The 15,179-nt window shown below is 58.4% G+C and overlaps 2 protein-coding genes across 2 annotated transcripts; both read left to right on the forward strand.

The window, feature by feature from the left end:
- Positions 1-91: 91 nt before the first annotated feature.
- Positions 92-1,962, forward strand: LOC117643155 (vacuolar protein sorting-associated protein 29). Its single transcript, XM_034381869.1, has 4 exons — positions 92-251; positions 558-749; positions 832-1,067; positions 1,178-1,962. Exons 1-4 carry the CDS (start codon positions 249-251, stop codon positions 1,293-1,295), a joined length of 549 nt encoding a protein of 182 aa, XP_034237760.1. The 5' UTR covers positions 92-248; the 3' UTR covers positions 1,296-1,962.
- Positions 1,881-14,851, forward strand: LOC117642948 (sodium/potassium-transporting ATPase subunit beta-2-like). The gene is made up of 8 exons (XM_034381585.1): positions 1,881-1,914; positions 3,587-3,748; positions 10,951-11,091; positions 11,190-11,309; positions 12,345-12,526; positions 12,601-12,702; positions 12,872-13,040; positions 13,152-14,851. Exons 1-8 carry the CDS (start codon positions 1,881-1,883, stop codon positions 13,259-13,261), a joined length of 1,020 nt encoding a protein of 339 aa, XP_034237476.1. The 3' UTR covers positions 13,262-14,851.
- Positions 14,852-15,179: the final 328 nt, after the last annotated feature.

Here is a 15,179-nt window from a genome sequence, read left to right on the forward strand (position 1 = left end):
AACTGGCTTTAATTCATCTAATGTCTCAGGGTCAATTGAACGTCCATTGCAGCTTAGATGGCTTGTGTTCGTTGCGTAGGTTGGTAGTGGGCGCTAGTGTAGCGGCGTTCGAGCGAACTATTCCGTTGATACTCCATGGATTTTGATCTCAGCAAACCGACACCCTTTGACGTTCTTTCGAACCGTATTTACGTTGTGGATTTTATGTGATTCAGGTGTCACCGTCTGTCGTCTTACAGCCCGTAGCAATGGTAAGAATATGGTGATGTTGTGGCCCCGTTTCTGATGGTTCGCGTACTTGTCATATGCGATTATTACGTAAAAATCTTCCATAACCTACAAATGTCTCAGAACGGCCCTTTGACATTTCGTTAAGCGAGGTGCATTAATACTGTGAAATCGAAATGAGTGTGTCCGTACTAATGTTATCCGGCCTGTAGTCTCATCTCATAATTCCCAACAGTATTTCCTGTTAGAACTTGATCTTCAATGGTAATTTCTCTGTGATGTAAGTCTGCCTATATCTTATTTCATGCTATTTGCTGGTTTTGTTGCAGTTGGTTTTAGTGTTGGGTGATTTGCACATACCTCACCGTTGTAGCAGTTTACCTGCCAAATTCAAGAAATTGCTGGTGCCTGGACGTATCCAGCACATCCTGTGCACAGGAAATCTATGCACGAAAGAGTCATACGATTACCTCAAAACACTTGCCAACGATGTCCATGTAGTAAGAGGTGATTTCGATGAGGTAAGACAAATCCCATTAGGTTTGTTGTAAAACGTTTGACTCTATAAATTATTAATAACATATCAATTCTTTTCATTGGCAGAATTTGAATTATCCTGAACAGAAGGTTGTAACTGTAGGTCAATTCCGCATTGGCCTTTCTCATGGCCATCAAGTTGTGCCATGGGGTGATCCAGAGTCCTTATCTCTTGTCCAGCGTCAATTAGATGTTGATATTTTAATTTCGGGTCACACTCACAAGTTTGAAGCTTATGAACATGAAAGCAAATTTTACATCAACCCTGGCTCTGCCACTGGGGCTTACAATCCTCTTGATACGTAAGTTTTCTTTGAGCACATTTGTTAAGGGACTTTGTATTTTCTTGATTAATTTTGCATTATTGATTCTAGGCTGAATTTTGATGTAATCCACATGTTATTCTTTTCAGAATGGTCACACCTTCCTTTGTGCTCATGGACATTCAGAGTTCAACTGTAGTGACATATGTTTACCAGCTTGTAGGAGATGAAGTTAAGGTGGAAAGGATCGAATATAAGAAAAGCTGAGGTTGAGGCTGTGCATTTGACTGATCTTTATAATTCATTCCTTCATTAAGTTGGGGAATCATTTATGATTTACCAGCATCTCTACTTTTAAACCAGTGGCATATACCATCAATAGCAAAATGTATGATACCAATTGGTTGCTCACTAAAGATTTATAGTATTGGAACTAAAGGAAAAAAATTCTTGCATGAGACTATTGTTCAGTCTTTGAGACTTGTTGTTAAATACATAGTTAATGTACGAATCCATTGAATCATGTGTATTTCATATCTGTATTATTTTGGTTGAATGTATTTATTTATGCCTAGAGAAAAATGCGCCCTTGCTTTCAGATTTACATCTTGATATATTTTATTGTAATCATATTTGTTGCATATAAGTTGAGGATCAGATCTGATCTATTATTCCTTCGAATAGTCTATATTAATAATAATAATGAATTTGGTTCTTGCACACCAAACTGTTTTATCTCAAATTCCTCTAAGGAACTTAAAACTGTTTTAATGCGTACTCTGTTTTGATTTGTCCAACAATTTTATTCCCTCTTTTGTTTGAGCTGGGAACACACTTTTCTGTGTGCCAGCCATGATTCTTTTTGCTGGCTTGGATGTACACAGTGGTAATTTTCAAATGAAACCTGTATATTAAAGTTTATATCTTTGTTAAATATAGCTATTTTCAGTTATCATTTTATCCCCCTTTCACTCACTTCACATGGGTCATATAAGAGCTGGAATTTGCAAAGGGGAAGGCAGGATAGAACAGACGTTCGGTTCGAAACTGGAGCAAATGAGCCAATTTTCCATTGAAAGATCGTGAGACTGACTCGTCTCGTGTCAGGGTAGTGTAGTCTACGACCACCAATTCAAACCTGTCAGAACATTCGAAATGCGTGGTCATGCCACGCGAAGTTGGGAGCGTCTCAATCCAAATGGATTTTGGCGCAGGGAGGGGGGTATCACAGGCCGGAGGGGCTGACGAGCCACCCCACCTAAGCTTGGGGCGAGCCGCCAGCGCCACTCTGCTGCTCTCGTGGCGCTGTCGGCAGATTCCAGACCTAAAGGGCAAGCCATTTGCCAACACCTCATGGATTTGGACCAAACTTGGTATACCTATACCTTTTGAGTCAAAAAAATTTTTGGTGAAAAAAATTTTTTTTTCAAAAATTTTTTTGTCGTTAAAAATAAAAAAATGTTTCTAGACAATTTGACGTCATCACCAAAAGTGCTCAAAATTTCACCAAAGACTCATCATTATGTTCTCTTTTCACCTGCCAAGTGCCAATACGGTTAACTAAATACTTTGGGAGATATTTAAGTTTACGAGTCCAAAAGAGACCAAACCCGTTAATGATTTTCACCTAGATTTGCTTCTATTCGAGTCAGCAGTCATATTTCGACTAAAGTAAAGCTCCGTCTTGAAAAATTTGGAGCCAGACTTGATAGTTATATTGAGAATGTTGCAATTTAAGGCCACATAAGGAATATTCAGTGAAATTTAGTCTTTTCTATGTTTAATAATTCAACTTTCAAAATACAATAAAAACAATTGAATTACTAAACTCCAAATTGCTATCGTGTGAAGAGTAGGAGAGACAGCAACGAAAGCAGTGTTTGGAATGAGCCTCCTGGACGTGGATGGCGTGCCGTGTGCCGCGCTGCGTCCGAGGCGTCCGCGCCACCACACTGCACCGGCACTGGCACTTCCCCGACCAGGCCGCCAGCGCCAGGCCCGCGGGCCGGACTCTAGGCCGGACGTCGCGGACGTCGCACCGCGCGGCCCTCCGACTTGGAACGCGTCCCTGGCTATTTTCCGAACCGGGGCTGGGGGCGTCGAGGGGCGGAGGGAAGGGCGGGGCCAGGCTTCGCGCTTCGCACCGGGTGCCCCGCCCGCGCCGCACGCCCACGCCCCACGCCCCCACGCCGCTCCTTGAGAGCTGCCAGCGCCGCCGCGCCCCGCCCCCCGCGCTGCCCCTCACCGCGATGCCTTTGCCGGGCCGCCCCGCGCCCCGCCCCGCCCCGCCCCGCCGCCGGCGCGTCGCGTCGCTCGCGCGGACTCGGACTCGGCGGACGGTCGGTGTAGTCGTCGACGCTCGTTGGAGCCGTGTGGTGTGTGGTGCGTCGCGTGCTGCACCTCAGCCGCCCCGCCGTCAAGGCTCGCGTGGCACAGCTCTGCCTAGGTGTGTACAGTGTGCCCGGCAGTGTGCGCGGCACGTGTTCCTCAGTACACTAGGCGACACTAGGCGCTCCAGGTAGCCGTCGACAGGTGGAGTGACTTCCCTGTTTGCGCAGCGGGACGTGGCCGACGGAGACCTAGACATGGAGACGAAGGCAACGGCACGTACGAGCTGCCCTACCGGAAGCCCGAGGAGCTGAGCCGGTGGGACGCGCTGCGGCTGGGCATCTACAACCCCAGCACCAATGAGATCTTCGGCAGGACGTGCGCGTCCTGGGGTGAGTAGTGTCGCGAGGGCGGTGAGCGCTGACAGCTCGCCGCCTCGCCGGCCTGGTTACACTGGCTACACGACACGCCATTTACCAACACGAAGGCGACCCGGCCGCGCTCATTAACCTGGCTCATTAAAGACACTGTCGCGGCCTCGCCGGAGCCGCTCGCCGAGAACCCCGAAGAGGCCCTCCGCGACGACCGGCTCAGCACACTCGCAGCGCGCCAGCGCGCCCAGAGGGCGCCAGCGCCGCCGCGGTTATTTTGGTTCCTGTCTTGCGGCGCGCGTCGCGTCCCGTCCCGCCCGTCTCAAAGACAGCTGTGGCTTTCCTCGGGAGGCAGTGTCGGGCCGGCACCCGGCTCTGGCCTTCGCGGGGGCTGTGGTCCTGGACCCGGACGGGCCTGGAAATTGGTTTCCCAGCCCGCTGCCAGCGGACACCGACTGACTGACCGACTGCCGGCTGTCTCTGTGCGTCTCGTCTCATGCGCTGTCGCTGCTGTCGCTGCTGTCGCTGTCAAGGCGGTGTCGTATAACACGCCGGGGTGGCCGAGGCTGCCGGCCCAGCAGGCAGGGCACAGCGATAAGGTTTCACATGCCGCCTTATCACGCTTATCGTGCCGGGGCGGCCGCCTTTCCGCACACACACAGACAGGCAGACACACTGACACACTGATAAGTTGGTGACGTCACGGCGCCGGCTGTGTGTATGTGGGCATCTGGAGACACACGAACGCACTGACAGCGGTGTGAGGGGAGGATGACGTCACGCCGAGCGTCACGCAGTGTGTCTCCACCTGTCCGGGCCTTGAATTAGCCCGGCCGGCCAGAGGGCCGCAGGGCCGAAGGTGGGCAAAGGGCGAGCCCTATTGATTCGCCTGGAGCGAGGCTAGGCCGCTAGGCCGGCCGGGCGGCCCTTAGGGTGGCCGGCCAGGCTGCCAGGTCAGTCGGTACCCGCGCCACCCTGTGCCCTCATGGCCCTGCAGCTCGCTCGCCCGGAAGGCTGCCTCTCTCGCACCCACCAGGGACGCCCCACGAGAAAGAGAGAGACAGACAGACCCCCTGCAGCGACTAATGGCCGGCTTGCGGGTGGCGCGCCGTAGTGTCCGTGGCGCTTGTCTGGAATTCTTCGGGCATTATCTTGCGCTTAAGGGAATGCCGCGGCGGCGTGCCGTGTTGGCCTTCTTGGCCGGAAAGGGGGTCCGGGTTCACGGCTTTGGCCGCCAGTCGCACAGTGGGCCAGAAGCCGGTGGAGGCGGCCGAAACTCTAGACGCGTTTTGAGCTCCAGACTCACTAAATGGGACTCGAAGCGAACGTGTGACCCCACCAATGGATTCCTCGTTCGGAGAACAATCCATTGGTGGGGTCACACGTTCGCTTCGAGTCCCATTTAGCGACTCTGGAGCTCAAAACGCGTCTAGAGTTTTGGCCGCCTCCACCGGCTTCTGGCCCACTGTGAGTCGCCGCCCTGGGCCACCATGGGCCCTGCGACCGTTCTCGTTCTTTCGGTGGGTCACGAAGGGAGGCGATCAGAGTGGACGAAAAGTCGCGCCTGATGGAGAGAAAATGACGGCGACCACGTCAGCGGGGACTGGCGAGGAACGCGCCAAAACCGGCCCTCTAAAACGGTTGTCTCTCTCACTCCCCTACGGCACGCCCCATGAGGGCAACAGAGACAGAGCGACAAACGAAGAAACGATCCTTGGGAATCGGCAGGCCGGCCGTTGTGGGCCGTTGGCGGCAGTGTCACCTTAGTAAGGACGGCCATGTCTCGTTTTGCAGTGCAGGCGAGCATGTGTCGGGCCCGAAATGGCATACGATCATGTGTGGTCTGTCCCTTAGTGGTAATGGTAATGGAGCGCCTTGCGAGTAGGCAGGCCCGCCGGACGCAGATGCGCGCCGTGGCTGCCTACCCCGCCGTCCGCGGGCGCTCCGCTCCGCGCCGTTCCACCTGCCGCTGCCGTCTCCTCTCTCCTCCCTCCATCTCCCCCAGGGTCGACGAGGAGCCTTGTGTGGCCGCTGGTTCGAGGTCGGGCCGTGCGTGGCGTGCAGGAGGCGCGGAAGGACGCCTCGCCGGCCGGGCCACACTGTTAGGGCCGACCGCACAGTGGGCCAGAAGACCGGTGGAGGCGGCCAAAACTCCAGACGCGTTTTGAGCTCCAGAGTCGCCAAACAGGACTTGAACTGAACGTGTGACCCCACCAATGAATTGCTCTCCGAACGAGGAATCCATTGGTGGGGTCACACGTTCGGTTCGGGACCAATTTAGTGACTCTGGAGCTGGAGTTTTGGCCGCCTCCACCCGTCTTCTAGCCCACAGTGGACCGGTCGGGAGTCGGGCACCGCCGGGGACCGTCGGGGACACTGCGGCCATTCAAACAGAAGCACAGTGCTCCTCCGGGCCGGTGTGCTGTGCTGGCCGCGCTGGCCGCGCCGGCCGCGTGGCTACTGGACGGCCTGGACGGCCGCGTGCTGGTCGAGGTCACTCGGTATGCGGCGGCAGTGCGGCGCGGCGGGGCGGGGCGGGGCGGGGCGGGGCGGGGCGGGGTGGGGCGGGGCGGGGCGGGGCGGGGCGGGGCGGGGCGGGGCGGCGTCGCACGGAGAGGCGCACGCCCGACTGAGTCCGCCACGTGCCCGACACGTAGTAACGAGCGCCCCGCCCGCGGCTCTGCGAAAAACTACTCGGCAGGTTGTCGGTTCGCAGCCGCCGTGGCTCGTCGCTCTGTCTCTCTCGCGCCCCTACGGCGCGCCAGTACGGAGGAGATAGTGCACTTTTCGGCTTGCTAGAACTTGCACGAGGCGTCTGCAGTGTGCACGTGTTACATTTGCAAAGCTCATCCTGCGCCGCGGCTGCCGAAAGGCGCCCGCCGTTGAACGTCCATCCTTAAACCTTAAAACCTTCCCCCTGCCGCTGTCCGTCCGTAGGTGTGCCATTGTGTTGACGCGGACGTTGAGGTTCATGAGGTTCAGGCCGCGGCTTTGTTGTCGTGTCAGAACGGCGGAAACGTCGGAGCAGAACAAGGAGGCCCGCCCGCTGGCCTGATAAGCCCGCGCCGCGCCGCCGCGGACAGCCTACCAGTGTATCGATCGCGTCGCCGGAAAAGCTTTTCCCGGCTTTTTCGCATCTCCGTCGATACCGCCGACAACGCCTCCTTGTCGGGCCGGAGGAAGCCTCCCTGCGGACGGATACCGTCGTTCTGTCTCCGTCGCACTCAGGCGACGTCCTGAAGGCCTGCAGGGGCGCGACGGAGACAGAGCGACGACACGACGCTTCGGTATGGCTCGACAGGTGCCTACGGCCTACGGCGCCTAGCTCATCGCCTGCCCCCTCTCCCCGCCCCTCCGCCGAGCCCGTGCCCGTGCCCTTGGCCTGCGTGCCGCGTGCGTGCCGCGTGCGTGCCGGCTGACCGGCGCTGGTCCAACCAGTTTGCCTGCCCTGCTGGTCATGCCGAGGCTCTATGGACCGCGTCCTGGACTCGGCTGGAGCCTCCAGAGCCCAATCACGGCACGCCACACTGGCCGGCGCTTTGCCTGCTGGAGCCTCCAGAGCCCAATCGCGGCACGCCACACTGGCCGGCGCTTTGCCTGCTGGAGCCTCCAGAGCCCAATCGCGGCACGCCACACTGGCCGGCGCTTTGCCTGCTGGAGCCTCCAGAGCCCAATCGCGGCACGCCACACTGGCCGGCGCTTTGCCTGCTGGAGCCTCCAGAGCCCAATCGCGGCACGCCACACTGGCCGGCGCTTTGCCCGCTTTGCCGCTCGTCCCGCGCTAGTTTTCGACAATTGCAACGCTGGCCTCGTGATTCGTACTCTTTTTTTCGCACAGCGTTTTGTCGCCCTCGCCTCCGTGCTCTCGCGGTACCCGTGTGTTCTCGGCATTCTCGGCGCAGCGTTAAATCGCCTTATCTCCGCTCCGCGGATTATGTGTACAGTGTCTGCGGCTCTCGAGCGTACCCACACAAAGTATCATCTCGGCCCTGGTTTACACAACATCCGCGCGTAGAGGCAATCAGAATGTTTTACGAGCTTGGATAGACTACATCGTCTGGTCGATGCGCCGAAAAGACGCCCGCCGGTGGCGGGGTTCGAACCCGGGCGTGCGGGGTGGCACTTCCCCGCCCTGATTGTAAACAGGCGGCACGGGGGCTACGGGCCCGCCTTCTTGTTTCGAAACCAAAATGGCCAGCCACGCCCTCCGCCGTGGCAGAGGCCCAACGTGGCCGCCGAAAGTAACGCTGTGACGCCGTGTAACGCGTGGGGCGGGCACCGCCGCAGCACCGCGCACCCCCTTGCTGCCTTGGCGCTGCCCCACGGCAGGTTCAATGAGTCCGCACCGCTGTCATCTCTCTCTCTCTCTCTCTCTCTCTCTCTCTCTCTCTCTCTCTCTCTCTCTCTCTCTCACACACACACTCACTCATGGATGGCCGGTCCGTGATAGGTGCAAAAGAGACGGAGCGACGAAACACCGTGCAGTGCTGTACAGTCGCGTAGCTTCGCACTCTCTTGCGCGCCGATTCGGAAATAATCGGCGTGCCCGAAAAGTGGCAACTCTGGCTTCTTGTTTGGCGGCGGGGTGAGGAGGGCGGCCGAGCTACGCCGCTGAGTATAGGCCAGCATGGCCGGCCAGGACAGGCCAGGGCGGCGGTTGATTGAACTGGGGGCTGGAAGGGTGCGCCCACCCCCTTCCCACCCGCCGCACTGGCGCCTGTTGCTTGTCGTCTGCTCAGCGCTGTCGTCTGCTGCGGGCTGCTCCACGCGTGCTGGTCGGTCGGTAGCCATGGCAACCAACTTCCGGACGGGGCGGCCGGCGGTCGAGGACGGTGACGGCGGCACGGCACGTAACGCGACGCAACGAATGGCACGCAGGACGTGGCGCGTCGCCTGCTCGTTGCGCGCGCTGTTTGCTCGCCGCCATCAAGCAGCCCATCAAGGTGCATCCGTCTGGCCGTCTGGGTGACACGCGGCGCGCGCGGCGCCGGCAGGACCTACAGGACGACGCACTCGTTAAAGGAGGCTCGATTGTCGCTCTGCCCCGCCCCGCCCTGCCCCGCCGCGCTGCCGTGCCTGCCTCCGTCGCACTCATGGGGCGTTTTCCTTCTTCTCCACGGCCGCCACCTGCTGGAGTTTATCGGTGGAACTGAGGAACAATGGCCGGCCGATAGCGTAGCCAGCGTAGCCCAAAGGGAGGCTCAGGTTCACCCGCACAGCACGGCCGGCACGGCGGATCGACACACTAGATTGGCGCGCGTTTCGCGTTTTATTTTTTGCGCTTCCGTCCGTCACGGTCGCCGCGTCGCTGCGTCGAATGAGCTGACGTGACGATGATGCAGCAGTGACGCGACGAGATGGGCAGCTGCCCGATTCCGCACGTCGCTCTGCCTCTCTTGCACTCATAAGCCGTTCCGTAGGGCCGTAGGGCCGTAGGGCCGTAGGGCCGTAGGGGTGCGAGAGAGACAGAGACGACCGCGATGTGCAGAATCTGTTGCCGGGCTGCAGGGCAGGATACAGGCAGAGTGTGCAGTGGTGTGCAGTCCCGCCGGCAAGGCTGCACGCGGTTGGCTTATACCCGCCAGGGCCAGCGGCGCACAGTGGGCCAGAAGACCAGTGGAGCGGCCAAAATTCGAGACGCGTTTTGAGCCCCAGAGTCGCTAAATGGGACACCAACCAACCGAACCAATGGATTCCTTGTTCGAAGAGCTATCCATTGGTGGGGTCGCACTTTCGGTTCGAGTCCCATTTAGCGACTCTGGAGCTTAAAACGCGTCTCGAATTTTGGCCGCTCAACCGGTCTTCTGGCCCACTGTGCGGTGCGGCGCGTTGGCCCTCGAGGGCGGTGGCCTGTCCCTGTCGGCGTGCCGTCGGCGTGCCGGCCTGTCGGGGACGGCATCGACCGGGTCCCGCCGCGCCCTGCAGCCCCGCCAGAGACACGATGCCATGAACACGATGAGAGCGCGCCCCACCGATTGACCGTGTCCCTCGCACCCTCGCGCTCTCGCGCGCCGACCTCGACGGCGGCGTTTTTGCTCGCTGCCCCTGAACTCTGTCTCTCTCGCACCCGTGGCGCGCCCCGAAGCAGAGAGACAGAGTGGCACTCGGTTCGGAATGAGCGCTGGCGCTTTGATGCGCAGCCCCGCCGTCCGAAAACAAGCTGGCCGAGGCACAGGCCCCGCCCGGGCCCCGCGCGGGCAACAGTTTACATCCACAGCGGCCGCCACGCTGCGCGCCAAAACTCGGTCAAAGTTTCGCGCTTGGCCGATTTCGTCACCGTCACCGCGGCCGGCACTGCCGGCACTGCCCCGCGCACCGCCGACGCGACGACCGCGTCCCGGTGCGTCACGGTCACCACGTGGAGCGTGAATCAGCGTTGCCTGCAATGCGTGCAAGAGCTTGCTCTCCTGGCTCTCCCCCACTGCAGCCCGCAGGCTGCGCGCCGCGTCGCGTTTTCGCAGAGTAGTGGCGGCGCTGGCTCAGCGTTATCGCCACGGAGATGCCGGCCTGTTCTGCGGCCGTCAGCGCGCCGCTGCTTCGCTGCGTCCGTGATGCCCACGGCCGAAGCGAACTCCGATTTGGCCGGACCGGCCCCGCCCTGCCCGCGCTGCGAAAGCATCGGTGCATCGGTACGGCCGGAGGGTGCGTGCCACTGCGCCGCACTGCGCACTCGCCTGTCCGCGTCCATGGCCTACAGGCCCGCACTGCGGGTTGGCAGTGCATGGCAGCGCAACCCCTCGACGCACGGCCCATTTCGGGACGACCGTGCGGTGGCCGCGGCCTTTATAAAGCCGTCCTGGTTGAAATTGGCCACCCGCCCCGCCCCGCGTACGCGCGATGCACGGCGAGTGGCTATCTTGACATGGTGTGGTCGGAGCCCGCAGTGGCCCGCGCGGTGGGAGACCTAAATGGCGGTTTCGACCGCGTGCTGCTGGCTCTGCTGCCCGGGGCGGCCCGGGGCGGCGCGCGGCGGTGGCGCCCTACTGGCGTATTCTTAGCCATGCGTCGCGCTTCGCCCTTCCGTCCTTCCCGCTTGACGTCATCCTCGCTGCGTTTACCTTACGGCGCCTTACGGGCCTCCCCCTCCCCCTCCGCCAATTAGGGCCTCTCTGCAGGCTCCGCCGATTTCCGTAAAAGCCGCCGAGTGCAAACTGATAACACCCACACCCACACGTGAGATATGGTCGCCATAAAGAGCTAAGTTTGTGTAATCTCCTGTGCAGGCGGGCTGGCCGTGTTCTACACCATCTTCTACATCGTGCTGGCCGCCTTCTTCGCCATCTGCATGAAGGGCATGCTCCACACCATCGACCCCAAGGTGCCCTACTTCACCCAGGACTACTCCTTGATCGGCTCGAGTCCAGGTGAGGCTCCGCTCGGCTCTGCTCGGTCCAGCCCGGCCCTCGGCCCGACCGAGGCGCGCACCTTGTCCCTTTTTCTAACAGTGTGTCGCATCCTCCAGGACTCGGCTTCCGCCCCATCTCCCATGACGTGGAGAAGGAGGGCTCCCTCATCTGGTACGTGGCCAAGAACGAGACCAACGTCAAGGTCTGGACGGACCGCATCGAAGACTTCCTGAAACGTAAGTGAGGGCGAGGGTGGCGGGCCCAGCCGGCGTCCGCGGCGCCGCCCCGCGTTGCCGCGGACGTTGCTAGGGACGCCGGCGGCCCCCAGCTGAGCCGTGCGGCTGGCCGGGCCGGCCGGGCTGGCCAGTCGATAGGTTCAGGGCAAAGGAGCGCGGCGCCCCTCCGCGCCCACCCCGCCCCGCCGCGCCACCTCCGCGCCCCGCCACGCCCCACACGGCCAACCGGACTGAACTGGAAAATACCGAGACTCCCCGCGCCGCCCGCCCCGCCGGCCTGCACGCCGCGAACGCATGGCTGGCTGTGCCTACCGGCCTACCGGCCGGCCTACGCGGCATGCACCATCAGCCGGCACCGGCCGGCGTGGCGGCAGCACCGGCCGGGCGGCAGGTCCGCCGCGAGGGCTGCCGTTCGTTCGTGACGTCGACGAGAACACGGTGGCGTGAACCACCCCTTCCGTTACGTGGTTACGTCACACTCGTCACTCGGACGAGCTTCCTCGGCCGTCCCGGCATGCCAGTGCACTGGGCCGTGCTCGAGTCCAGGCGCACGGTCGCCTTGACCCCGTGCGGGCCCCGGTTTAGCCCCGTTGCTGAGCCCTGCGCGCGAGGCTCGAGGGCCGTGCCCTGTGGTGGCCCGGCGCGGTGGTGTCCCGGTGGGGGTTGTGAAGCCACCCTGCACGCTGATCCCGAAGAGTCGTTCGTCGCTCTGTCGCACTCGTGAGACTTCCCGAGAGGGTGCGAGAGAGACAGCGCGACGAAACAACTGTCCGGAATCGCGGCCCGGCCGCCGCCGGGCCGCCGCCGGGGCGGGGGTGGCGCGTCATGGAAATGTGATAGTGTAGGGGGTGGATGCGACCACGCGGCTCGGCGCTGCTGACAGGAGGCCGTCGTCAAGGCCTCGCCGATGAATAACGCATCAGGCGGGGTTCCAAACAGACGAGCGAATGAAAGCAACGAAATGAATGAAATGAATGAACCCCGAATGGACCAGGCTCCGCCAGGCTCCTCATTCTCGCCTCCGCCTTGTTACAGCGTACAAGAACCAGTCTTCGCTGCCAGGCGGCGGCCGTAACCAGGTGCAGTGCGACGCCAGCAACCCCGCCCCCAAGGGCAAGGTGTGCGCTATGAACATGGACAACTGGGGCATGTGCCAGGGAGCCACCTCCTACGGCTACAGCCGGTCGTCGCCCTGCGTCTTCGTCAAGCTCAACAAGGTTCGTCTCGTGGCTTTCCAGGTGACTGCAAACCCCAGAGGGCGGCTGCTTTATGATACGCTTCTGTCGCACAGATCTACGGCTGGGTTCCCGAGTACTACAACGACACCAACGACCTCCCCGCGGAAATGCCCGACAACCTCAAGACCTTCATCCAAACCCGCCCGCCGAAGGAGGTACGCTGACGGGGACGTGTCCGCCACGCGCCTCCACGCGTCTGCCGACCACTGCTTTCATCGCTGTGGCTCTCTCTCACTCGTGGGGGTTCAATCGGGGTGCGAGAGAGTCAGAACGCCGATTGCGACCCCTCACGACTAACCCGGCCGCCTGGCCGTCTCCTTGCAGCGCAACACGGTGTGGGTGTCCTGCGAGGGAGAGAACTCGGCGGACAAGGAGAACATCGGCAAGATCCAGATGTACCCCACGATGGGCATCCCCGGCTACTACTTCCCCTACGAGAACCAGGAGGGCTACCTCAGCCCCGTCGTGGCCATCTACCTGGTGCGCCCCACGCGTAAGTACCTCGCCCGTCAACATTATCACGTAACAGCCTCTGTCTCATGAGGAGCAAGATGGACGGAGCTTTGAAATGCCTCTCACACTGACCTCGGCGACTTTGTTGCAGCCAAAGTCCTGATCAACGTCGAGTGCCGCGCGTGGGCCAAGAACATCAACTACCGCCGCCACAACACGCTGCGGGAAGGCTCCGTGCACTTCGAGCTCATGATCGACTAGAGCAGCGCTGCAGCCAAGCATTCCCCGCGGCGGCGTGGCGGCGTGGCGCCACTGCCGAGACCCCAGCCAGAAGCGTCTCCGTCGAGTCCGGCCTGTCCGGCCTGTCCGGCCTGTCGGTCAGGCGCGACGATCTTATCCTCTCTACGCTGGAAACTTCTAGGGACATATTTTCATCGATTCCACGCATTATCTGACCCAACTGGGCTGGGCGGGAAATTTTCTGGCTGGGGCGATCTAGTTGGAGAGAGTCGTCGTTTTCTGACGAGAAACACACCAATTTTGTACTGACGCGCTAATGTTGCCGTGACCGTTTTCTATGAGGGCGCGCGAGGAGGTGAGCGGAATTTTGTCAGGCACAAGCTTCGCTCGATTGTTTTGATTTATGTGAGTAAGAGTTCCAAGAGGCGAACCCTATGTAGACACGCCGGTCGGTGTCGAAAAGACGTACTTAGAGGCAGCCCGTGCGAGGCGCCTAGGAATCATTTTATTCTGCCAGACGTGATAGTAATTTTATGTTAGTTTTTCCTCGAGTCCGCGGCGAGGGCTAGTTGTTAAGTAGCATTACTTTAGGCTAAGACATTGACGCATTTTACCACGTAAATAGAGTAGTCTCATCTCTTGTGCAAGGAGTGCCAACTGAACAAAACTTCTAAATTTTAAATGAATAAATCAAATGAGGAAACGATTACCTTTTGTGTTAAGTTTTGTAAAGTTGGCACTCCCTGCCGTTACGTGTTCGGTGGAGTCTGCAAGTCGCTGCGAGTCCCCTCCGGGACGAGTAAGTACAGTCACCAAAAGCCCACCCCGAACACCCTCTAGCCACATCGGCTTCTTGTCGTCTTAACTATCAAAGGGACCCAACGTTAAAAAGTTCGTATTTTAATGAATTTAAAATTAAGATGTGTACTTAATGTGAGAGATCTGGAAGGAGCGTTCCATACAAAGCCTAGATAAAGGAAAAAGTCTATATATTTTTACGTTGTCTGTCTTTGCTTTGAAGCGTGGAGGGAAATAATTCGTTTGCATATCAAAAACCTTTCTTTGTGCAACAACGCCACAAAAATAAGCACAAGTGTTTCTGCTTGTTTGACATAAAAGTCTGCCAGGGATCCTGTATGCATCCGACACCGGGCGCATTCGGGTACAGCTTACTTTGTAGAGCAGCTGTGTTCATTTCTTTTGTTGGTCGCTGTGTGATGTACTACTGCCAATAGCTGCCACGTTTATTAAAATGGCAGATCCTTCTTATATTATTATAGGCTTTCACTATACGCGGTTTCTTAATGTGTGTGTAGATGTTGCCATAGAAAGTAAACCACTGAAACTCGACCAGAAAAGCTTTATAATGACGTTCTCGGGATCCAATAATCATGAAATTTCACATCTCGCAAAAAATGTTGATATTTTTTAAAAACAATTTCAGAGTGGACCGTCCTTGGTTGTAGTCATGCCATATTTTTGAATATGTATTAGTCTAGTCTTCGCTTCAGGCTGAGTGTCGAACCTTGATTGTTAATTTTTTGTCCACAAGAAGAGTATTATTATGTGCAAAATACGAAAATCGTATGTTAATAAATATTGAAACTCCAATCTCTATTCTTTATTTTTCACAAGGGAAAAACGCCCGAAATGGACTTTAACGAAACGTTTCAGGGCGACAAAGCACGTTTATTACCATAAAAACGCGTCCACGTTCAACACCCAAGGACTCGAACACGACGACGTAGTCGAAAGCAATTCCAGAGCTCGCGGCTGGCTAGCTAGCTTAGCCCTTTTTCTTGGACCTGTAGTCGTAGGGGATGTAAGCGCCACTGAATCGTGGTCTGGACAGTCTGGACCCACCCTTGCCGCCAAGCGAGCCGCCCCTAACGCCGCCAAAGCCGCCTCTGCCGCCGCCGCCACCGCCCCTTCCGGCGCC

This window comes from Thrips palmi, unplaced genomic scaffold (assembly GCF_012932325.1).
Source record: "Thrips palmi isolate BJ-2018 unplaced genomic scaffold, TpBJ-2018v1 HiC_scaffold_16, whole genome shotgun sequence".
Taxonomy (NCBI): domain Eukaryota; kingdom Metazoa; phylum Arthropoda; class Insecta; order Thysanoptera; family Thripidae; genus Thrips; species Thrips palmi.

Bases quoted from the DNA above. Each gene is read 5' to 3' on its own strand.
- LOC117643155 (XM_034381869.1), top strand. The intron at 750-831 runs GTAAGACAAATC...TTTCATTGGCAG, and splicing joins TAAGAGGTGATTTCGATGAG to AATTTGAATTATCCTGAACA. The intron at 1,068-1,177 runs GTAAGTTTTCTT...TATTCTTTTCAG, and splicing joins GCTTACAATCCTCTTGATAC to AATGGTCACACCTTCCTTTG.
- LOC117642948 (XM_034381585.1), top strand. From the start codon at position 1,881: ATGATTCTTTTTGCTGGCTTGGATGTACACAGTG. The intron at 11,310-12,344 runs GTAAGTGAGGGC...GCCTTGTTACAG, and splicing joins CATCGAAGACTTCCTGAAAC to CGTACAAGAACCAGTCTTCG. The intron at 12,527-12,600 runs GTTCGTCTCGTG...TCTGTCGCACAG, and splicing joins TCTTCGTCAAGCTCAACAAG to ATCTACGGCTGGGTTCCCGA.